Genomic DNA, 25922 nt, shown 5'->3' on the forward strand with positions numbered 1-25922 from the left:
TAGTTTCTCTAAACAGGAGAGTTGGAGCCAGTTACTTACACTGAACTCCCATTATGACTGCTATTGATGATAGTTTTTTATGTTTTCTGTCTTTCACACAGAGCTTATTCACGTGGCATTTTGGAACGCCAGGTATCAAAAGTAAGATCATTGAAGGCAGTAAAACGGAGATCATCAGCCAAGAAAGACCTGCTGGAGAAAGCAGAGTAAGTATGTTGTGTCATGTTGTTAAGAATTAATTGGGTTTGTTGTTGAGTGAGAGAGAGGAGAGGAGAGGAGGGGAGAAAGAGAGTGAACATTGGGGGAAGTGTAGAGGGAGAGGGACAAGCAGACTATCCTGAGCACGGAGCCCAACACAGGGCAACAGGGCTCAATTCCACGAACCTGAGATCATGACGTGAGCGAAATCAAGAGTCGGATGCTTAACCAAGGTGCCACCCAGGTGCCCCACCGAGTTTTAAATAGGAAACCAGAGACTGGATCAGTGAAAAGAAATCATGGTTTGTTTCTCTAAGGCTCTGCTAATTCTTCCAAACTGGCCAGAATCGGAAAGCAAGCCCAAAGATGCCTTAAAAGGACTTCCACTTGAACTATTCACATTATATATGAAACATATGAGTTGATTTATATGTAGTTTAAAAAATCATTCAGGAAACAAGCTGTATCTCACAAATCTCTGGATCTCTGGTGGTAATGTAAACATTTTTCGAGGCAAAATTCAGTTCAGGTAGCCTATACAAAGGGTTTTTCGTCTTGTATTGGGAGGCTGTCTAAAGAACAAAATAGGGATCCCTGGGTGGCTCAGCGGTTTAGCGCCTGCCTTTGGCCCGGAGACCCGGGATCGACTCCCGCGTCGGGCTGCCGGCATGGAGCCTGCTTCTCCCTCTGCCTGTGTCTCTGCCTGCCTCTCTCTCTAGGTCTATCATGAATAAATAAATAAAATCTTAAAAAAAAAATAAAGAACAAAATGGAATTTTGAATACTTTCAGTGGTTTATGGGGAAGTGTGGTACAAAATCGGTATCCTGAGAAAATTTTGATTGGTTTCCAGGATCACGATGTTCAGGAACCATTGTAAAATGACTAGAATCCTCGTGTTCCTATATATTTCCTTTTGATTACTTTTTATTGCCTTTCGTACCTTCCCAGAGCCTTTTCCCCCTCATCTCCAGTTTCTTACAGCTTTCTTACTCTCTGACACATTCCATTTCAAACTTCTCTTCATTTTTCCACTCCTCTTCTAAAGAGGTTCATGGCTTGTGCCTTGGTGGCTGTAGGTGACCATCCTTCTCGGTTACTTTCTTCCTGTCTTTGTCCTTCCGGTTGGCCCCTCTCTAAAAGCCAATGAGATTATGGAAGCTCCAGAAATATCCCTTGGATGCTGACCACTTAAAACATGGATTCTTTAGCTTTATTTATTTATTTTTGGATGAGTTATAAAGGATAAAATCATTTTATACAGATAATTCTATTTCTTTTATCCTAAAGATATTTTTTAGATGGGTCTTTATAAATATGAACCTATTCTATTTGCCTTGTTTACAATCCTGAACTAACCTTGGCACGACCTTTTTTTTCCTTGGCACAAGAACAACTTCAGATATTATCATTCCATCTGGACTTCTTATCCAAACACCACCACTTACAGGGCCAGTGGCATTTGTCAAGGTGGTAGCCATGATTCTATGTCTTTTACATCAAATCTGAATGGAACTTTTTGGCACTGGGTCAAGTTAAACTATATATAAACTATAAATTTCTCTTTTTTTAAGATTTTATTTTATATATTCATGAGACAGAGACAGAGAGGCAGAGACACAGGCAGAGGGAGAAGCAGGCTCCATGCAGGGAGCCTGATGCGGGACTCGAGCCCAGATCTCAGGATCAGGATCTGAGCCAAAGGCAGACACTCAACTGCTAAGCCATCCAGGTGTCCCATATTTAAACTATAAAGAATTTATATATATATATATTTGGGAAAAAATTTGAGCATACAAAAATTATTAGTTCCTCAATAGTTATGAAAAAAGGTGTTAACTGATTTTTTATAACTGTCTTTACACATATACACTGTGTGTGTGTGAATACATAAATTTGTATACCTTAGTAAGACAGCTTTTGACATGGTAGATTTACAGCCATGACAGGATGTTAAAGAAAAAATCATTCATGACCCTTGCTAAAGAATGGGAAGGCCGACTTTACCCAGGACCTTTGCGGTAGGTGTAGGGACCACTACAATAGGATTTTGCAGCAGGGTACAAAGACTGAGCTCAACTCTGAATACAACAAGGAATAGTGGGAATTCACAGCTAATGAGCAAAGGTGGTTACTGGGTGGAATATTATGTAGGAAACATCAGAGATGATAAGAGATTCTTGCTAAAGGCATGCCAGGGTGATAGGTCATCATTGGAGGATGGTGCAGGATGAGGAACCTGACCAGATACTGAGGGTGACAGCTTTTGGCTAACCTCACTTAGCAGGATTCTTGCTAAAGCTGGGCAATGAAAACATGGACACAGAAGCTCAAGAAATCAGTTGAACTTTCTTCTCAACGTGGAAAGAAGACTAAGTTAGGGTTCAGTCTGTCCAGAGAACTGATAGCCACCTCTCACAGGGATCTTTTTCTTTACCCTCTGACAATATCCTCAGCTACTCCCTTGAAATTATTTAATTATCTATCTGGTTTTAGGGAAATTCCGTTTTTTTAGTTTTTAGATGTGATATTCCTTTACTTATTCCTCAAAGTTTGAGAAACTCAGAGTCCTCTAACACTGTCTTAATAACCTGATGTGCACCCTTAGATATGTTGATGCATAAGGCTTTAACATTTAACGAGTTTAAAAGAGGCAAAGTGAAAACTAAGTCTTCCTCCTATCCCGAGAAACATTTTTAATAGCAAATAGTACATCATAAGGATGTACCATGTACTATATGTCAACTAGAATTTAAATAAAAATTTGGAAAAGGAAAAAAAAAAGATGTACCATGTGTCATTTTTAGCCCATCTCCAATAGTTGACATTTGTGAGGGGATTTGTTACTGTTGTTGTTTAATGATAAATTTCTTGAATTTCCTTCCATCCTTTAAAAAAAAAAAATTTTTTTTTTCCTTAAGTAATCTCTACCTCTAGCATGGGGCTCAAACTCACGACCCTAAGATCAAGAGTCACATGCTCCAGCAACTGAGCTAGCCAGGCACCTCTCCTTCCATCCTTTTCTGCTTTCCTACCCCTTTGGCCTTGCTTTTTCAGCGTCTTCTCTTTTTCCTACCAGCCTCAACTCCTGTTCCTTTTTTACCTAGCACTTCTTAATGTTCTCTGGTATCCATAGTCTGTCTCTATTCCTTACCCAGATTCCCTTGTCTGTCCAGGTGCCAGATCTGAAAGATCATGTACCTAAGAGAAATCTTTCTTTCCTTTACCTATGTACCCAATATCTTCAGCTTTACTGTCTGCTTTAACTCTTTTGAGTTTCAGGATGATGATCCTGCAGCAAAATGCTCTCCTAAATTTCACTGACAGAAAGCTGGGTGGGGTAATGTTCATTGTCTGGAGTCAGAGTGAAACTGAGTTAACAGCCATCAGTGATTGTTATGGAGCATTACTCTCAGGCTGCTATTTTAATCCTGTGTTTTGGTTCTGGTAGATAGAAGTACTTTTCTTATCTCTACAAGTTATTAAAACCTGTATTTTTATAGAAGTTATAGTAATTTATATGTAACATTTTACTTAGAGATCTGAGAGTTCCCAACCATCTGGGTCTCAAAAAAACGACAGAAGGGTACACATTAATTCCTTCTGATCACATTCTGTATTATGAAAAACATAAATTTCTATTTATATGTTTATAGCTGAACCTTGAACAACACAGGTTTGAGGTGCAATGGTCCACTTATATGCAGATTTTTCCAATAAATATAATAAATGTATTTGCCCTATGATTTGCCTATTTTCTCTAGCTTGCTTTACTGTAAGACAGTAATAAGTTATATAACACATATACAAAATATGTGTTAACTGACTTATCAGTAAGGCGTCTGGTCAACAGTAGGCTATTAGTAGGGAAGTTCTGGGGGAGTCAAAAGTTATAGATTTTTGACCGTACAGGGGATCAGCACCCTTAACCCTTTCCTTGTTCAAGGGTCAGCTGTAATTATTTGGGGAGATGACTGGATTAAATTAGTTCTTTGAGAATAAAGTTTTAAATTAGACGTCACATCAAGTTTTCTTTTTCATCTTTCCTTACAGGGATGGAAAACAAAGTGAAATGGTGTTTTAGCCTATGTATTTCAGCAGACCTTCTGCAATTCAGCTAAAACCATGACTGCTCTTTCTTCAGAGAACTGCTCTTTTCAGTACCAGTTACATCAAGCAAATCAGCCTCTAGATGGTAACTGTTTGCTGTTTCTGATTATACTTGGGAAAATACTACTGAATATCCTCACACTAGGAATGAGAAGAAAAATCACCTATCAAAACTTTATGGAGTATTTTTGCATTTCACTAGTATTCATCGATCTTTTACTTTTAGTAAACATTTCCATTATATCCTATTTCAGGGATTTTGTACTGTTAGGCATTAGGTTTACTAAATACCACATCTGCCTATTTACTCAAATTATTTCTTTCACTTATGGCTTTCTGCATTATCCAGTTTTCCTGATAGCTTGTATAGATTATTACCTAAACTTCTCTAAAACCACAAAACTTGGGTTTAAGTGTCAAAAATTATTTTATTTCTTGACAGTAATTTTAATTTGGGTTTCAGTCCTTGCTTATGTTTTGGGAGATCCAGCTATCTACCAAAGCCTGAAGGCACAGAATGTTTATTCTTATCAGTGTCCTTTCTACATTAGCATTCAGAGTTACTGGCTGTCATTCTTCATGGTGATAGTTTTATTTATGGCGTTTCTAACCTCTCGGGCAGAAGTTATTGCCTTGGTACAGGCTGTTAGGATGACCTCCTATATGAATGAGACTATCCTATATTTTCCCTTTTCATCCCATCCTAGTTATACTCTGAGCTCTAAAAAAACGCTCTTGCCCAAGTTCATTATCTGTTTTCTCGGCACTTGGTTACCATTTGTACTACTTCAAGTAATTATCCTTTTACTTAAAGTCCAGATTCCAGCATATATTGAGATGAATGTTCCGTGGTTGTACTTTGTCAATAGTTTTCTCATTGCTACAGTTTATTGGTTTAATTGTCACAAGCTTAATTTAAGAGACTTCGCATTACCTGTGGATCCATTCGTCAACTGGAAATGCTGCTTCATTCCACTTACAATTCAGAATCTTGAGCAAACTGAAAAGCCTATATCAATAATAATTTGTTAATGTTGCCATGTTAAAATTAATTAAAATGACAACTACAGTAAGAATCATAATTTCACAAACGGGAAAGAATGAAGACTCAGGACATATAAAGATTGAACTGGACTGAAGCTCCCCTCCCCAGCCCCAACTTTCATACCATTTCAGAATGTGTCTTTTGGGAGCTATTGTATTAAAAAAAAATTCCAAGAAAAATTTGTATACCTGTTCAGGAACACTGTGTGTTACCAATATTAATTTAATACAAAAGTGAAAGAAGTTAATATTTGGCCATACTGATTTCATGTAACCCAAAAAACGACTGGATGCAAAACTGTTATGTAAATCTGAGATTCTCTGCCAATAATATAACAAATGTAAATAAACACTTTTATTAAATTCAGAGCACGAAAATCACGATCATTTTCTTAAAATTATATTCGTTTAACATAAAGGGAAGATTAGCTCAACTTAAATTTAGGTAATTTTCAGAAATATCTCTCTGTTCTTAATGCAGATACTCCTGGAAGAAAAGTTTTAGTTGCTCACCTTACAGAACTGGGAGTAGTGACTAGGCCTCTTTCCACAACATACCAGATTCATGTTCATTTATAACTTATATGTCACATACTTGCATGTCAAATCATAACGACATTGACAATGTATCACACACTGTAAAAGGAGGGTTTCTTATCCTCAGCACTATACACATTTTGGATTGGATGATTCTTTGTTGTGGGAGGCTGTCCTGTGCCCTGGAGGGTGTCGGCAGCATGCCTTTCCTCTGCCCAAGACACGCAGATCCGGAGTATCTCCAGACACTGCCAAACCTCCCCTGCTGGGCAGAGCCACCCAGCCCTCAGGTGAGAACTGCTGGAGCAAAGCATTTAAATGGCAGAATATCTGAAGTCATTTTGTCAAACGACACAGATACTAATAGGTCACAGTTTCTAAACTTGGTCCCTGCCACTTCTCTGACTGTACCACTTTCTAAACTGGCCAATACATAGGACTGGGACACTTTAAAATATATTGTACTTAATTAGTAAAGATTTACACTCTGCAGTTTTTAAATAGGCAAATTTATAACTATATCAAAGCCCTCATAAGCTTAAAGAAAAAAAATTATTCAATAGACCAGCCAAATGGAAGAGGCTTTTATTTGTAAAGAAATGAACTTACAACTGGTCTACAATATATTATTGTAATATAAACAATATAAATAAATGATCCTGTAGGCCCACTAACCTTCCATCCAGACCCACATGAGGCAATGTTAACAATATTCTATGTGAAAATGTGCAGGTAACAAAGGTGCAATTACAAGCAAGTTTAAGCAGCAGAGTATAAGGTGCTTTAATTTAACAGTTAATGTTGCCATCAACAAACATTTGAATGCTCAATTTTACTTCACTGAATACAGACACAACAAATATGAAAATCTAAAATTCATACACATGCTACTTGTTAATATGAAAGTGCTTTCTCCTTTAAAAAAATACACCAAATGGACAGTCTTTTTACATAGATCATGGTGTGCTCTTAAAATGCAAAATTAACTTCATTTTCAGGTTATACATTTTAAAACTGTAGCTATAGACACCAATCTAGGAATGCTAATGCTAAGAGTGCTAAAACTATTTCATTTCCTGTAAGGAGGACTCTAATACAATATCCAATGGAAAGAATACATCTATATATAATCTTAACATTTTTTTTTTCTGTAAAAGTAAAAAAGGTTTCCTTTCCCCTTGGTGATGCTTTTGTTCAACCTGGGTAGATGAGCTTCTGAGGTTTTAGTAATATGAAAGTTCTATTTTAGGACAATGGGAGGAACCAAAAGGAATTTAAAGATCCGTTAACAGAAAAAAAAAATCAGTGAACATGTGTTTGAAGCATCAAAAAAAAAATTACAATTTGCCTTTGTTAGATCAACAGAGTAACATTTCTTTTTAACAAGCAAAAGCAGTAATTTAGCAAAGGCTCGAAATGCCCACCTCTCTCATCAGTACCTCTCCTGCACCCTGTGTCTACAACTCCAGCCTTCACCACAGCTCACTCTTTACTCTGAGGATGGTTTTAAAACTCGCTTTGACTTTTTTTTTCCCCTATGGAAAAAACAAGACCAAGCTTTTGAATGAGGTGATTGGGAATCTAGTTGAATGTCCTGGCAACTGGACGTCTAAAATTACACCATCTCAGCACACTTCCTTAACTTTTTAAAATTTAAAAATACGTATATAAAAAGTATGCAATAGATATTTTAACAGCATAAAATATTTGAAAAATTAGGTATATCAAAACATTTTAAAAGTAATTTAAAAGTTTTTTTAAACACAGACTGTCTGGTTACTTGGATGTCTGTGTCCTATTTTCAGTCAGTTTTAGATTCTAACATGTATTTGGACATTTTCCTGCCTAAAAACCTGCAACTGTGGTGCATAAAAGATTTTTAATATTAGGTATTTTTAATTTGAAGAGGTGAAGGGAAAAAAAGATATTTTCATTTTGTACCTTTATGGAGAAGTTAGCATCAAGTGATGTTAATCTGTATCGCTGGGTCAACAGGAAATAGAACATAATTTCACAGAATCCCCAAGTGGTAAGGAAACTTTACTCCATTAATCAATGCCATTCAATGTATATTCCCCAAACAGTTGTCAATTCAAGCATGGAAAGGTTTTATGTTTACCAGTTCTGCATTTTTTAAAGGAAACCCTTTTACTGTGGTAATACATGTGTGCTTTCTTAAAAAGTTGCTATTTGTAGTAACAGTAAGTTTTGTGTAATTTTTTGGCTTTAAAAACAAAAGAGAATTAAAAAACAAACCTGTTCAGCGATCTCCTTTGATTGAGACTTTTCAGTTTTAGAAACTTACTTCACTGTCAATACTGGGTGTAAAGCTTTTGTAGTTAAAAATGTACAGTAAGTCAGCACCAGCTTCTGTATGTATATCCTTCTGTCACACACCCTGTATAGCAACACCTTGGAATAGATTCAAGTGTCAAAATAATTCTGAGAAATATGGGCTGTCACAACAGTCTCAAAATGTAAATCCTTATTAGGTACCCTAGATTTTGTAACCTCATCAGGTATTTGACTATGATTAGTATGTGAAATGTGTTTTAGGAACAGGACTGTGATTCACTCAGACCCCCCCTTAGATGTCATCTAGCTTAACAGTTTATTTACCCAGTGCATAAAAAATTCCCCTCTCAGTTCCAAGTTTACATTCAATAGAGTAAATAATAATAATGTCCATGTTTGTTTAAAGCCACAGTTGGAATTTTGCTTGGGAAGGTTCTGTTTACTTATTACTAGGCTCCTTAAGTCATGTATACCACACGTTGCACATAAGTGTTCAAAGAGTTTGCTAAATGAATGGATGAATGCATTAATGAGAATGTTCAGATGTGTTCATGTGTTCAGTGGTTAACTACCAGGAGGCATTTAGAAAAATGCCCTCATTTGCTTGTCTATACAATTTTTCTTCTCACTTAAATCGGTAAGAGAACCAAGCCTACAGGTGACCCAGGAAATGGATGCTTAACAATTCTCTTTTGGCAAGAGCTCTCAGTATGAAATGAACCATTAAAAAGGGAAAGAGAATTAAGTAGAAGCAACTTTAAAAATACCCCATTATGTGGCCTAGAATCATAGTTTTAGAGTTGGGAAGTACCTGAAAGATGATTTAAACCAAAATCAGCCTTTTGAGTAGTAGAGGCTCCATACTGTATATTCAGAAGACAAAACAGATGAAAGGCTAAGGAGAGGATGAAGGTGTCACATGCTGCTGTTGCCAACTGCAAGTAAGACTCCCAGCCCCCCAGCCAGCATTTTATCTTCATTCATCATGTTAATTTAATGATTATGTTCATCTATTTACTACTGAAAGTAGACTATTTAGTGCTATCTAAAACAAAAAGAATTCAGACTTTAACAACACATTCTAAACAAAGATTTTAAGCAGTGGACACTTCTGGTTTGCTTGAGGCAAGACTAAAAAAGTTCCTTCTTTCTAAAACAAACTGATGTTTATTTCACTACCAGCCCCACACTATCTTATGAACACTAACTTCTTCACCTCCGTTAATTAGGATTTAACACTGATAATATTCCCTACAGCATAACTTTTAAGCCAATAAATGATGGCTACTATCAATCCTTAAGAAGATTACTGGAATCAGTTTAAATAGTTGGTCTAAAAGGACTTACTAAAGTATGCTTATATTTAAAACTATGCCATGTTAGCATAACAGTATTTTAAATTTATATTAAGTTCTTTTTGCTGATTAAAATTCATCACTAGTCTTCTTTTCAACAATACATTTTAAAACCTTTGTACAGGTTCTATGGATTCTTTCTATGGATTCATACTGAAGCCATCAATATCACTGAGAGCAATTATACTTTTCAAAAGCAGTGGGAACAAATACTTCTCTGATGTACCCTCTTTAACATCTGAGATTAAAATTGTCATCTTTAAATAAAATTAAATGTTCACAAGCTATAAAAAAAGAAAAAAATGAAACATTCATAGAAAACCTTTCCCAAAACGTCCCATAAACATGACACTTAAGAGGTGTGTGTTCATGGGTTTGAGTAGAACAGGGTTTTCATTAGCGAAGCTGGGCCTCAGATCTGAGGAGGAGGTGGCCACTCCCTCTTAATGTCTTGTGAGCTCAAGTGAAAGTTCAGAAAAAGCCAAACACTGTGCTCTGGAAAAATGCTAATTTGTATTAGTGCTTTACAACTTCCAAAAAAAGCTTTCTTTTAGTATTATTTTAAAATAGATTAAATAAGCTCTAAAAAATAACATGTAAAATTTTAAATTCTTAGAAATTTAGGAAACTTTTTCCAAAGAAGATAATATAATTTTCAACCTTTTTTTTTTTTTTTTTAATTGAAGAAATTGCTGCTATGAAGGAAACTATATAGTGGTACATATTGTCAACTAACAAAAAAGGATTATCTTCCCAAAGAATTTTTTAAAGATGTACAGCTTATAATAGGTTGAAATTAAACTTTAGTAAGATTGCATATTTATTTTTCTAATACTGTATTTGTGCTTATCTAAATTGAATCACAATCTGTAAGATAAAGTCAAATGCTCTTAAATAGACTCATAAAATACCAATATTGATGAATGTGAATTAAACAGTTCATTTCATGATCCACACTACTGTGCATCAAAGAAATAGAGGTAGGCTTCTGTTGAAATCCACACTAATAAAGAGAAAGCTAGTATAGCTCTTTAGTCATCCAATTCAACCTAACAAATAAAATACTATCTTAAAATGCCTTTATTAACAATCTACAAGGTTGGTTCAACTACAGTATCTGAAAATGGATACTCTCCTCTAGAATTCCAATAACTCAATTATAACTATTAACATTTGAGTTTTTGACAAATATTCTCCAAATACAATAGCTGTCACCTTTTTTTGAAGTAAAAAAATCACTAACATGTATTATTGGAGCTATTAATATGCTCTTAGGGGTAGGATCACTTGACAGAGAATGACAGAATGAGTATGATTACATACTGTAAGTGAATCTTATTGCTGTTAACTGGGATCCAACCATTACAATTTATCATTCTGAACTACTGAAGGTCTTACCAATACTACACAACCTCACTCCATTAACTGTACTATCCTCTTGGGTTTGGAATACTTTTCCTCCTGTTTGTCTCTTCTTCCACTTCCCTATCCTTCCCCCTGAAAAATCTCCCTCATGGCCCAGCTACATACATGGTACACAGGAAACAGACTGAACACTGTGCACAAACGGGCCAGTTTCTGCTGCTCAAAGGTTTCACTGAAATAGGACTTAAGTATTTGAAAGTCCTGCCCCAACTGCCTTCCTAAAATTAACCCCAGTACAAAATCCTCTCTAAAGTTTCAGGCAGAGGTGTCTGAGAAGTTTTCACACAGTTCTCTAAGGGCTACAACAGGCTTTAGGGAGGAAGGCAGTAAGTGAGGCCCTTTGAAGCTGTCAGGTTAATGCTCGGTGCCAGCTGCACATAGACAGCATGTGTTCTGCCATTAAAGGGTGAGATCTTCAAACCACAAAATATTATCAGATGGTTCTAGTTCAAATTGTCTTTAAAACTTTTTAACAGTGTATCCAATCAGGGATTTCATCTACTCAGTATGGCTGTGAGGACAGCATCATGCACATACACTTAAAATAGTTTATTCTTTCCAAAACTGTTTGCACACAACGTAAACACAACCTAAGATTATACAACCTATATATTGCCTTCCTGCCCTACTTCTGCCATGATGGTACCAGAACCTTGCAAAAGCAAGTAACAGGACTTTATAACATTTAATTAAACAAGTCTGTGATATGGGACACTGTGACAGATGATTACAGTCTCAGACTGGTATTTGAATAAATGTCTGACTAGAATTTCACACTAGATATATGAAGATTAGCTAGGTCAAAAATTATTCAAAGGCATGGCCACAACAATACCTACTTCATACATTTCTAAGTAAGTGTTTCAACATATTAGGAAACAAAAACAAACAATGGGCTACCTATAAAAATTGTTTCTATTTTAAACTAGGTAAATTATGAATATTAACTTCAAAAGTGCAGAAATTTGCTCAGTGTTGAAGTGGGATAAGCAAAGTGGCAGGTCTCCTGTCTGCCTCTCCCCCATTCTCCAGCTTCTTCATCAACATGTCTTCCCTGCCCCATTCCACCTTCTCTACTCCTCCCTGACAGCCCTTAAGCTGAGACCAAGAAAAACGGCTGTTTAGTGATGCCACAGCAAATTAAAAGTATCGTTCTGGAGAACGGTATGCGTCACTTAAAAAGTGTCACTTAAATGTGTCACTTAAAAAGTGATGGGTTTGAGAACAGCACTCTGCCTCATATGACAGTGATTATATCAAAGCTGCACAGCTTGTCAGACACGTGCCTACACAAGGCTTGATGAAAATCCATGTCATGTAAAAACGTTTACAAACAGCTCTCAGTTTATTTTCTTAGGAACACATGGCTTAAAGCAAATAAAATTTGAAAAGTGTAGGTTTTGTTTCCCTCAATGGGAAAAGAGTGCATCAGTTTAAAGAAGTCAGAAAATGCAAACTTAGGTAGCAAAAGTAGGAAGAACCTCCCATTTCCCTTTTTTGTCATTCCCTCTCCTCAATGAAAATCCTAAAAACAATCAGTAGTGTGAAGGAAAGAGAAAATAACACTCTCCCCACCTACATCATACCAGAACTGTGCTCAGAACTTAGGAGGGAGGTGGCCGCCCAGTGTTATTGTCCATATCCATCATATGTAACTGAAGCGCTGGTTTTAAGATGGTTAAATCCTCTAAAAAGAAAGACCTGCAGAGCTGCATCAACAGGGAAAACTACCAGTTGAGCAAATGAATAAAATAGCTCACTTGAAAAAAGCAAGTATATTTTCTAGGTATGTTTTGAGTGCAGACAAGAGAAGATCTGGACTAGTCTTGAAATTATTACAAGATTTAAGATTATAAGGTGCTCTCAAGTGGAAACCCCCCTTCTTAGAAGCTTGCTGGGATATTTAACACAGTGCTAGGCACAGGGGCTTTCAGATAGTACATAATGACTGGTATTAGAAAAGGAAGAAAATAAAAGGAGAACCTATACAAAACTCAAATTTAATACCTTAAAGGCTATCTTATACAGTTATGGGAAGTAATCACTATTGCTAGGGGAGTCTATCCCCAAATAATCAATTTTTTATGGATTATCTATGATAAAGTTTTAATTCCAGGGAAGATTTTCCTTTGTGCCCTCCCTGCCCCCCCTACAGTGGGCCATCTCCTACTAACACTTGGCCTATACTTGTGTTCTGAAACTTAAAGATGAGGGGGAAAAGTCAAGCACATGACAACTCTGTCATAACGATTAACTGCTAATAAGTGAACATTGACTGTAGAGTACCTACCTTTCCTTGAAACTTTAATCCAATAATTAAAAACGTGGAAGAAAGAAATATGTAACGTAGACTACAAGCTATTGTAGGTCTGGAACATGAGCCTTACACTATATTACACATTCTAATCCTACACATAACTATCAGTAAACATCTTTTTTTAAAACATTACTACACGAAAGAATCCCACAAAGCATACATTCAAACAAGAGGCATCTAAAGATTAAAAAAATTACCCGCTGTATTTTTGTATAAAAATAATCAACATTCTCTAATGTACACAAAGCCAAAAGATAAATATCTGTGATGTCCTTAATGACATCTTTAGTCCTCTACTAGCTCAACACAATCTTTTTGAAAAGAGCAGTGACAATGACTAAAACCCATGGACTCTTCCCCACTTACTGAACTTCTGCCAAATATCTGTATATGATCCTATTTTAAAACATTTCCATCGTGTGACAAAGATATAAAAAAACAAGGTTAAAACAAATTTTTTATGTCCAGGACTATAAGGCTCTCAGGGCTCCCATAACAATTTTATTTTAATGTCATAATTCTGATAGGACACTAACTGTTGAGTGAAAAATTTTCCTTTGAACTTTTTTTCCCTAAAACATGTACATATAAAATTAAATCTGATAATCCAAGAGATATTATTTGGTGGGTACTTCGTAGGAAGCATGCGAGGGTTTAGTCAAGGAAAAAGGAATGTGCATTCTAGCTAGACCCAGCATGTTCAATGTTAGAATAAAGTCCAAAGACCAACCACATACCCACCACAAACTACTGTCATGCCAGCAAAGGCTATGCACTGGTTCATAAGGTATAATCACATTATGCCTTCATCAGTGCAGAGGAGCAGATATGAAAGATAATTAATATGAATCTGTACTTTCTGAGAGTAAAATTATTTGTATGCTATCCCTTATTTTACAGGTCAGTTTGGAGTTTTCTTTTCTCTAGTATGCATAAAACTGGGAAAAATACTTCGGCAGAACATTAATGCTATCTGAACTATTTCCACTGTATCATGTATTCCTTATTATGTCCCATCTTTTCAAGATATCCCTTTGGGTAAAAAAGAGCAACCTTTATCACTCCTATGTCAGGGTTTCCAAACCTTGACAGTACTTGATATTTTGGACCAGATCTATCTTTGTTTTGTAGGACTGTCCTGTGCACTGTGGGATATTTAGGAACATCCCTGTCCTTGGTCTACATGCCAACAATCCTACCCAGCCCCTGCAAGCCATGACAACCAAATGTCCCTAGACATTGCCAAATGTCCCCTGGGGAGCAAAACTGACCTCTATTGAGAACCACTGCTCTAAATATACAAAAACTGAAAGGAAAACTAACTTTCTCAGCCGCACCAAATTCTTGGGCAAGTTTGGAATAGAAACCAAACTTCTGACTTCCAGATCAGTATTACTCATGCTAGAATGCAATCCTTTTTTATAGACAAAGCAATTGTCTGACAGGTTTTTTAAAATGCACATTGATATCTCATTGCATACAATTCCAGTCACTGGACTTCTAAACTATTCCTAAATTACTCCTAAATTATCTCTCTCATGGCAACCTATAGAAAACTTACAGGGTAGAAAAATGTGTAAGAAAACCGAATCAAAAGAGGAGAAATGTAAATCATTAAATTACTTTTAAAAGGATTCTTTATATTAACGATAAACATCACCTTTAAAAAATTATCTAGTATAACACGTTTCTTTGAAAAATATCATGGCCCTCTATATCAAGTCTTTCATTGTTGCATGTAACCTGTAAAATTAATTTTACCAATGTTGGCTAATTATGAAAATGTATGATGAATTGTATCTGTAGAAGAAATGTCAGCTTTTGATGTGGAGATCCCAATGTGCTTGGCTATCCACCACAATATATGATAATATTCTAGGCCAACTTGAGCCTTTACCTTACAAGTCTGTTTAAGAAGAGTAAAACTGCTGTTTTCTCACAGCCTCATGATCCTGTTAAGATTCCTTCAGAGAATTGATGCGTGCACAGATCTTTAGGGCCGGGCCTAGTTTGATATTCATTGCACTCATAAGATGGTCTTCTTTTAGCAAAAGAAGGGCCTGTCCATCAATCTCCTGTGCTCTGAACTCATCTGCGATATCTTGACAGCCTGGAATTTGATCAGAGGAAGTTAGCATTAATACATAACAATTAGATGTTACTTCTAACAATCATAGTTATGCACTCAGTGGGTCTGAGTATCTGAAAGACAGGCTGAGAAACAAATGAAATTTATTTTTGGTAGTCTTGGGTTCACTCCTGAAGAAGAGAGTATTTCTTGGCATTCTGAAAATAAGAATTAATTCAAAATCCAGGTAAAACAATTTACTTGGAATTCTTGTTCTAAAAATATTATTATAGAAATAGTAAGAGTCAGGAAAAATGTAGATTCATCAGTTCTGACATAATATACCTTGACGAAAAGGACAATGGTATTACCTCAAAATATGCCACACGTATAACAAGTTTGGATTAACTAGTTATTATACCTCATGAACTCTTCTTTGTTTAGTATACGCTTCACATACAGGTGTAGAGAAATAAAATATACTGTTCTGTCATGTTAACAATTTAGAAATATTTTCTCAACTACCAGTGTACCACTTTCATTATCATTTGTACCTTACTCTAATTTACAACCTTCAATTGCCAAGCACATGTAAAACATTTTTATTTTTTGTTCAGGAAAGAACTAAACCAACAAGACTGTAATATCAATCTATTGCAATGCTGTTGAAATGTATTTCACGGCTCAACTTGTAATTTCAACTTCAAATCTTAGTATCACTGGACTTGTCTCCACTTCTGATAAGAAAACATAAATTCCCATTGACATTATGAACTTGCCCCCTAGTCTCTTGCCAAATATTTTCTCTCAGCATAAACCAGGTGCTTTACTAACATCTACTTAAACCTCAAACATTTTTATTATCTACCAAATTTTGCACAACTAGGTTACTCAATAAACTTCCCCACTAAGGGTAAAGAAACAACCAGGGAAGGTAATGAGTTTAAGAAACCAAGAAAGGAGAGAATGCAATAATGTAGAAGCTTCCTTAGAAGAGACAGTGAAATTATAAAAATGAATTTAAGAGTAAAAACTAAGAGCTTCAAGTCTATTTTATCCAAATCAGGATTCTAAGAGAAAACACAGAGATAATGAATAATGGAAATGATTACATTACACCACTGGCTAGCACAACTTTGCTGGAATGATTATCCCATCTATTGCAAACGTATGATCCACTTGTTTACCTAAGATAATGATGTCATCCCTATAACCCCTACACCAAGCACAAAAAGTTGTTAGGTGCTAAATACATATGTTTTTGTGTAAGTGAAGGTCTAGATGAGTGAATAAACAAACAATAAACAAAAAAGAATCTGCTATAGAGGAGCTATTTTTAAGAGTAATACACTTTATTCTGTATTCAGCTACATGGCCATCTTTTCTCTTGGTTATTTCTTTTCCCATATTCTCTGTTAGTTGTTTCTTTCCTGTTTCATATATAGCAGCCAGCTTTTCAATTTCTCCATTTTAATTTCTCAGACTTTAAAACTGACATTTCAAAAGTACCCTGAGCAGATTGTTGTGGTTTTGCCCATTTACCATATAAAAGAAATGATACAGTTAAAATGGGATTACTCACCATAGAAAAGCTCCCTTTCTTTTCCCAGAGGTAGCTCTCAAAACTGGGCAGACAAAACTGACTAATCTTGCATCTAGTTGTGACTTCATCCTTCTTTTTATGAAAGAACTAATGTTCTTCTCTCTTCAGTCTTAGTTACAAGAACACAGGAAAGAAAAGAAGAGAGAGAAAGACAGGGCAGGACTTACTTAGATTCAGGAAACAGGAGCAATGAGAAGTAATGAGGACTGTAAGAGCTACATTTGGGAATAGAAACAAGGAGTTCTCCATGAGGAGATATATATAGCATGTTTTGTTCCTCTGTATTGTGAGATCCCTCTTCAAATGTCTTCTTGTGGTAAGTAAATGTGTTAGCAAACTAATAAAGAACAAAAAATGTTTTGAGAAACAGCATGATTGAGTAGGAATGCATTATCTTCAGAATTTCAGATCACAACTTCCATAAGCCAATCACTACACAGAGCAGTTATACTAAACATTAGTATAGGAATGAAAAAATAAAATTACTTAAAAAAAAAAGAGAAAAAAAAAGCAAATTTTTTCCAGAAACTCATTAAAGAAAAATGAATTTTCAAAAACTTTTTAGATGCTCAAGGTATACTGAGCTAAAGTTCAATGAGTTTCTGATAGAATCTACCTCTCTAAAGCAGCTGGTGCCCCAGGGACTCATACAAAACCTATCCCAATTGCAGCAACCAGTCAGCACTGCTGGCTTTATGTCACCAGAAGCAGCTTATCAGGATGGGCGTGGACCTCTGCAAATGGACCTGAGTCCCAACTGAACTTTGCAATATCCAGTCACTTTTCCAGCTAAACCCAAAAACAAAACACTCTGCACAAAAATGATCTCAGTAAGCCTGGTGAAACTGTATCACCTGCCACTTAGTATTACATAATAAACAAGTCCCAATATTAGTATTATGAAAACCAATAGTCATATGTTTTTAGGTAATTCCTACTCTATATGCCTACAGAGAAACCCAATCTACTACAGATTCACAAATCAATACAGAATAAACTGATCTTTGCACTGTATCAAGAGTTAAGATAACACAGTTCATTGAAAATAAGAAGGAATCCTATAGTTTTCCTACAGAAAACTTTTTAATGCACAAAAATTAGAAGAAAATGAATTTTAATTTAGAGAAAGAGAAAGCGAGCACACACAGCTATGGGGGGATGGGGACAGAGCGGGAGGGGGAGAGAGAATCTTAAGCAGGCTCCAGGCCCCAGCAAAGAGCCTGACTCAGGGCTCCATCTCATGACCCTGAGATTACAACCTGAGCCACAACCAAGAGTCAGACACTCAAATGACCGAGCTACTCAGGCCCCCCAAAGGAAAGTAATTTTTCACTGTGGTAGCAGTTCCAAGACTGGATATACAGCATACTGGCTCTAATACGTTCCCACCAGGATAGTTCACAAGATGACATTATACAAAGAGAAGAGAAAACTCTAGGAGTAAATATAGGTGCCCTGATAAAAGAGGGAAGCCTATCTCAAAATACTAGGGATTACAAAATTTGTAAGCTTGTTCATTTTATGAGGAAAGTTTGGGAGTAGACTACTTGGGAGGGGGGAACAACACAGCCCCAAATGAGCTTGAAAGAGGATCAAAAGATGTTTACAAAGGCCAGCGGAGCATAGAGAAATGAAGACAAAAGCATCTTCTGATACGAGATTTTACTTTAGGCCACAGGCATTCTCAGAGAGAAACACTGGGAAAGAAGATGTAACTAATCACAGAAATAAGCCTGTTATTTAGCCTGCAAAGAAGTTTGGAAATACTCCCATTTAATCAGTAAAAGCAAAGCAGACTCTTACATAGTACCAAGCAGTTCTAAATTATAAAGCAGTTTCCCTTTAATGATAAGTAATGTTCTCTAAATAGCTGGCAACAAAATTGGGTCCTGATTAACTAACACAGCATCCCAAATATAAGCCATCTTGTTGTCTTAACTGAAATGAAGCAAGAATGAGACAGGAGTTTAGCCTTCGTTCCAACAGAGCAGCCAAGAGTAACCTCATGGCAAACGGATGTTGGGGAAAATTAGAAAATCAGCCCTAAGAAAAAGCATATGAAATGATAGAAGAATCAGATACCTATTGTTTGTTCATTATTTGACTAAATACTTTCCTCAGGATATGAACCAACCCCCACCCTCTCCAAGGAAAGAAAATAGTTTCCCCAAATGAAATCAGGCTAACAGCTCACAGGTCCCATGTGGAAGACTGAGACTGACTACTTCTGAAGATGACAATATCAAAGTCTAGCCCTAGGGGATCAGTACAGATTCCACTGTTAATTCTCAAGATACTTAGACCAGTCTAAAAATTAAAATTTATGTCATTAAGTATTAAAACCACAACCAGTGAAGACTCATCATCTTCTAACATATCAGTTTTGAAGCAGATTCTAAACCTATCAGGACTTAACTCACATCTAAGTTTTCTTAGGTGCATGCTTAAAAATCTTCCATGAAAAACGTATTCCCTTCAAATAACTGCAATCTTCCTTTAAAAGTGACCATATCTCTTGTTTAAAAAAAAGAAAACTTATTTAGCATTTCTGAAACAAGCTACTGAAAAAATAATGTCATAAGAATGCTGTATATAAGGTAAAACGGCAGACGGTCTTTTTTTTTTTTTTTTTTTTAAAGCACTAATAGTTCTGAATATACTTTCTTCACTCAGCACGTTAACTGTAAATTTGCTTCGGAGATAGTGGTTACCTTCACAGAAAGACTAATCAGCAAAAATAGCTGAATTAATTTTAATAAGTCTGTAGACAAGTTCAAAGAGGATATATTTTTCTGGAAAGCTTGTGTCAAGAGAAATAGTATGATTCACAATAAAATCAAAGTGGAGCAAACATTTAAAAAGTCTCCTTGTTTTTCACATTCATAAGGTCAAAATGAATAAGATTTGCTGATTTTAAAAAATATAGTCTTAACATATATAATCAGTGTGGGTCTCATCATGGGCAGTGGTGCAGTTATCTTTAGTAACCAGCCCCTTGGAGAAAGTAGATATGAAAGATTGCTGCATTAAAGAAAAAAGATAAAGAACATAAAGAATTAAGCTGATGGAAAGAGTACCAAAACGAGAGATCAGAAAAACAAAGAAAGTCACCCTCAATATTGGAATGGGATATCATAAATGGATTTCAGTTGTCTACTTAAAAAATCAAATTTTAGAAGTGTTCTTGATGTCTACTTATTGAAAAGAATCAAGGAATGCAGCTTCCTTTAAAAGAACCAGCTTGATTTTTAAAAAAGAAACCAAAATGTTATCATATACTAAAAGGTCTTGATTAGCTTTCAAAAATGCAAAAAATATATATATATATAGTCCCTCTTATTTTATTTTAAAAAGGTTAAATTAGGAAATAAAGAGGAAATAGAATAGAAAAATAGAAGAGCAGAAGGGAAGAAGTGTCTGACTCAATCTCTCTACTGACCTCTCGAGAGAAATCAGACTGAAGAGAAGAGAGCACCTTTAATATCTTCACCGGCTGAGGTATCACAGCAGAAGCAGGACTAGTCAGTTTTTATCGACTTGGGGGGGTATGAGAAAATACCCAGTTGTGCTGAGGGAATAAGCAAGAGGAAACAGATCACATTTCAATAGCAAATGCCATTTAGTTAATACATATACATAGTACTTCTCTAGCCCTTTTGTGCAATAGGTGTGGATGGAGCTAACATCATTCCTGTGTGTGAACGCACAAGAAAAACCTAAGGCCAAAGTGGTAAAATTACATACCAGGCAAAGAATGGATGAAGGCCCAAACATCATCAACTGTCCATATAGATGGCTCTGCTTGTGCAACTGGTAGCAAGTCATTGTTCTCAGGCATTTTCCTAATTCTCACATCCCGAAGCTCACGTTCTCTTTCCCGCTCACTCTGCCTGCGCAGGCGTGTGGTCATAGCAGATGAAACAGAATCTTCATGAGAAGCCAAGTCTTCTTCTGCAGATGGATAAGTAATTGGAAGCTGGAAAATGTAGTACAAGTAAAATACAGCATTGCACTTTCCTTGCATTTCTGAAAAGGGTATTGTACATTGAAGCAAGGTTTCTACAGACCTGCCTAAGGATATGTTCTCTTGCTGCCCCATCAGGGCCACTTGGACGACGGCCACGATGCCCAAGACTTTGATTATCAGGCTTACGATTCCAACGACCAAGTGCAAATTTTTTAGAACAGCTAACATTGTACCTAAGAAATTCAAGTAAGAAAAAATATTAAGTGATATATGGAACACTCCATTTAGTACTTAATTATGACTTTAAAGTGCACTTGTGAATCAGTAAGTGCCATGTACTTCATTAAGGACCGTAATACCTCTGAAAGTAAACCATAGTGTCCAAAGGATTTACTTATGCTGACAGTCAAAAAATGGCCTCTGTGTACTTCATAATATAACTCTCAATACACTACTGAACACCTATAACAAGATATTGATATTTTCTCCTAATAACAGCATGATAGTGGGAAACTTAATGCAAAATACAGATAATTTTTTGCAAAATAATCCAAGGTTCAGGAGAAAATGAAGTTATGAATTAATTATGTAGATGTTCAAACTGATGTTTTCCCAAATAATAATTTCTGAAGAGAGATTAAGAGGTTAAGAGAAGGGATCCCTGGGTGGCGCAGTGGTTTGGTGCCTGCCTTGGGCCCAGGGCGCGATCCTGGAGACCCGGGATCGAATCCCACGTCGGGCTCCCGGTGCCTGGAGCCTGCTTCTCCCTATGTCTCTGCCTCTCTTTCTCTCTCTCTCTCTCTCTCTCTGTGACTATCATAAATAAATAAAAATTAAAAAAAAGAAAAAAAAAAGAGGTTAAGAGAATAGAGGGGGGGGAATCTCAAAGGCTACTAAAAGATTTTTCAAATATTACTGAAATCAAAGTCTGGAAATGTAAAGTTGAGATTTCAGAGTTACAAGGAATTCATAGTTCTCACTGTTCAGGAAAGTCAAATACACATAGTTCTTTAAAATTAGCTTAAAGATTATTTTTAAATAGACTAGTATTTTTCAATATAGACCTTTATAAGACACAACTGACAGTTTAAAAGAGTCCTATGCTGTTTACTGGGTTTCAAGGCCTAGAACAGGGCTGGCAAACCTTTTCTATATAAAGGGCCTAGATATTTTAGGCTTTTTGGACAATACAAATCTCTGTCACAACTACTCAACTCTGCGACTGGAATATGAAAAGAGCCATAAACAATAATGAATGATCACGGCTGTGTTCTGATAAGATTTTATTTAGGTTAAAATGTGAATTTCACATAATTTTCATGTGTCGTGAAATATTCTTCTTCATTCTTTTCTCCCAACCACATAAAAATTTAAAAACCATCCTGACTCAGGCACCATCCAAAAATATGCTAAATGAAGGAAAGACTTGGCCTGGGTACAGTTTGCCAACCCCTTCCCTAGAAAGAAGAGCAAAAAGAATCTAAGAAACAAATTTCTGCTGAGTGAAGTCAGTCGGAGAAGGACAAACATTATATGTTCTCATTCATTTGGGGAATATAAATAATAGTGAAAGGGAATATAAGGGAAGGGAGAAGAAATGTGTGGGAAATATCAGAAAGGGAGACAGAACGTAAAGACTGCTAACTCTGGGAAACGAACTAGGGGTGGTAGAAGGGGAGGAGGGCGGGGGGTGGGAGTGAATGGGTGACGGGCACTGGGGGTTATTCTGTATGTTAGTAAATTGAACACCAATAAAAAATAAATTAAAAAAAAAAAGAAACAAATTTCTGAAAAGCTAAAGAAAGGCTAAGAAAAATATATATAGTTTCTTTTTTTATATACATATAAAACCGCCACTGTAATTTCTTATTTTTAAAACTCTTTTGCTCTACGAAGATTTCTCAAGAAAATGACGAGAATAAACCCCAATGAACTTTCCTACTATTTGCTAGATAACTAGTCTAGGACCAATATACAGGTACCAAAATAAATATTCCTCATCTATGTTTTATGAAAATATCAGGGTGGAATAAGGAGTACTCTGAAAAGGAATAGGCTTTTTTTTCCCTTAAAAAAAGTATAATTTTTAAAAAAGTATCCTGATGGTCACTTCATTTTACCTTCAAATGATTCAACAAGTTCCTGCTGTGTTCAATATACAGATCTGTGGCTCAGCTCTATAGGTTTCTGATTTGCATTCACAGCAGTCTACAAAACTTCCTCCCCCACTGACTAGAGAACAAAGAGAGACTAACCTTACACTTATTTAGTCCCTAAATATTTAGATCTCCAAGGTAGACATGCACAAAGCAATTCTCCCCTTAATTTATCCTCTCCTTGCTCTCTCATCTGCATTTCCCTTATATTAAGATCCCTAACCTCCTAAAGAGGTTCACCTAAAGGTGTAATAACTTGACAACTCAGCAATCATGTCTGGGAGGAGTGATGGTAGTGTTAAATGTTCTGAAATATTTAATAGTCAAGATATTTAAATATCGTTGAAGACCGTCCTTTTCCCTAGAGTAGTTAATCACTTAGAATCAGAAAGCCACTCGTCCTTTCTGTGGTGTATGCAAACTGGAAAACTCCAGAGGTAAAACGGGAGTTACATAACTTAGTTATTACGGCTGTCAATAACACAGGATAATATATGAATAAAAGACTGACAACTGAGAAACCAAATCAAGACATTTTTGTAGGAAAATACTCCTATTATTTATTTAACTTAAGTTTTACTAAGTATATTGTAGTGGCACCATACAAAAGCATATGTTCAAGCAAGAAAATCCCTAGATGCAAACAATTAAGATCTTATATTCTTTGAGAGAATAATCACTTTTTGGAACACAGAGCAAATTGTAAAATAACCTGTGCGTACACTTCACCTCTAGTGGTAAATATCTATATTTGGATTTTCAGAATCAGAAGGTTTTTTTTTTTAAACGTAAACTAAAACTGTGACAAGAACAATGAAGATACTGAACGTTTCTTTTATTATTAATAGTTTACCTATAATAGTTCTATTGAAAATAGATTTAGAAAATATTATTTTGCTCTCTGATGATGTAACAATGTGGAGAACTTGTGCTACAGCTGTCCCACTTAAAAACCTAGAATAAACAGGATATAATTAAAACAAATGAATACAGTTTACAACAAAACAACGTAAATCCTAGTATTTTCATATTGATCAAAGAATGACATGATAAAACAAATACTGTTCTGATACTTTAAGGACTAGTAGGTCTGTTCACAGGAGAGAGTCTCCTAAGCATATTCTTATCAGGAGATTGCTACTTCAATATTAGAATATGCTATAAAACTTACTATAAATGTTATGAATATGTAACTTTCACATAGAAAAATTTAGTAACTAAATATCAAAGCTCCAGATAATGCCTATTTGGTATTCTTCCTCTATATTATAGTGTCTAGTTTTGGTTACTGGTAAATTCTACAAATTCTGGGGCTTTGTTACAGTAGTCGTTGGCTTACGCTTTAGGAAAGTCAAGAGCACAGAAATACCTTTTGGCACAAGACATAGTGCAGAATCGTTTTGACCGAAGAAATTCATTAGCATATCCCATCTTCCCACAGAATTCACATTTGAGCAACTCACTGTCCATTTCTTCTAAGGTCTCTAAAAAAGAAAGAAACAAAGGAAAAAACTTCCAAAAATTGAATTGTGGCAAATTTTCTTTTAGCATCTACTTTAGTTGGATACAGCTAGTTCAGTCCCTCCAGAAAACTTAAGGAATGGTCTTTTAACTTTTTAATCGATAGCCACTGTGGCAAAGAAAATGCGTCAAAAACAGCTGCATCCACCAAATCCCTCTTACTCTTCCTTAAACATTTCCACAAATAGAGTTTTCTCTGTGTAAATAAGCAATGCATTTTTAAAGGTTCATTTTGTTAAGACTCCAACATACCTAAAATGTGCAAATGACTTTCCTGAGCAGTGTAAAAGAAATGAAGATGAGTAAGACAAAGTGACAACCTCCAGGAGGAACACTTTCAAAGCACTGTGCAGGATATGAATTTTGGTGCATTGTGGTTAGGAAGATACACAGCAGAGAACAACTTGATTGTAACTCCAGAGAATGAAAATGACTTCAAAAAGAAGCTAAAATTTTGCTATGCTTAATTTTAAAGGAGGATGTAAGATAATTAACACTTTCAAAGTCTGCAGTGTACAACAGAAAACATAGATACAGATATCCAATTATAAAACAGTCCCTTTTAGTCTCTTCAAGCCATATTACTAGACCCGAGGACACTTCCTACCTAAATCCTCAACTATCCAGCAGTAGTCACCTATGAGCAAACAATTTTATTTTCCTAACCCACAGTATTTTCATCTGTAAAATGGGGTTTATATACTTTTCCAAAAGAACTGCAATGAAGACTACCTAAATACCCAGTAGATAGATAGTAGGCACAAAAAAGTGACAGTTCCATTTTCTATTTTCCACATAAGAATTAAGAGTACCAAGACCTGTAATAAGTACTTAAGAAATAAAAACTGTTAATTCTTTTTTTAAACTGTTAAATTCTTAAACCCACCCTATTTTGCCATGTTCCTCTATCACCATAATTCCTATGCCAAGTCATGCAGAATACACAAAAAAGTAGTTTACTAATAACTAAAGCTTTTAGCTATGAGTTCCCGTGTGCTTTTCTGTTACTCATTTCACCAAAGGCTTATTAAGATGAAGAAAGGGACTCTGAAATGTAGGTATGGATGACATGTACTCAAAGTTTAAGTAGTCATGCTATCCTACTATTAACCAAAGAAGCAAATGGCAAAGTGCTAAATCAGTACAAGACAGCAAGAACTACTAAAACACATACTACGAAATATCTGAAGTTCCAAGGGACATCCAAATATATCAACGTGACTGATCAAATCATGAGCTAGCAGGAATTCATTATAAAAAAAAAAATCTCAGGACTACTTTCATAAGCAAGTCATCTGGTGAGTAGCAAAGAGAAGGAAAGAGTCTG

The 25922-nt window shown here is 35.8% G+C and overlaps 2 protein-coding genes across 11 annotated transcripts in view; one reads left to right on the forward strand and one right to left on the reverse strand.

Moving 5' to 3' along the window:
• GPR160 (G protein-coupled receptor 160) overlaps nucleotides 1-5729 on the forward strand; it is a 46317-nt gene extending 40588 nt beyond the window's left edge. For all 3 annotated transcript variants that reach the window (XM_038583866.1, XM_038583869.1, XM_038583868.1), the window contains exons 2-3: nucleotides 102-206; nucleotides 4251-5729. In XM_038583866.1, coding sequence (XP_038439794.1) covers nucleotides 4323-5339 — 1017 coding nt within the window. In that variant the 5' untranslated portion in view covers nucleotides 102-206; nucleotides 4251-4322 and the 3' untranslated portion in view covers nucleotides 5340-5729. The remainder of the gene's footprint in view (nucleotides 1-101; nucleotides 207-4250) is intronic.
• Nucleotides 1-25922, reverse strand: part of PHC3 (polyhomeotic homolog 3) — an 86896-nt gene that overhangs the window by 1067 nt on the left and 59907 nt on the right. For 5 of the 8 annotated variants that reach the window (XM_038583861.1, XM_038583864.1, XM_038583863.1 and 2 more), the window contains 5 exons: nucleotides 24444-24558; nucleotides 21019-21151; nucleotides 20696-20927; nucleotides 5242-15390; nucleotides 40-192 (listed from right to left, as the gene is read on the reverse strand). In XM_038583861.1, the coding sequence (XP_038439789.1) occupies nucleotides 15236-15390; nucleotides 20696-20927; nucleotides 21019-21151; nucleotides 24444-24558 (635 nt within the window). In that variant the 3' untranslated portion in view covers nucleotides 40-192; nucleotides 5242-15235. Of the gene's footprint in view, nucleotides 1-39; nucleotides 193-5241; nucleotides 15391-20390; nucleotides 20520-20695; nucleotides 20928-21018; nucleotides 21152-24443; nucleotides 24559-25922 lie in introns of those variants that run through there. The other 3 variants (XM_038583859.1, XM_038583862.1, XM_038583865.1) reach the window with 3 other exon arrangements.

This window comes from Canis lupus, chromosome 34 (assembly GCF_011100685.1).
Source record: "Canis lupus familiaris isolate Mischka breed German Shepherd chromosome 34, alternate assembly UU_Cfam_GSD_1.0, whole genome shotgun sequence".
Lineage (NCBI taxonomy): Eukaryota > Metazoa > Chordata > Mammalia > Carnivora > Canidae > Canis > Canis lupus.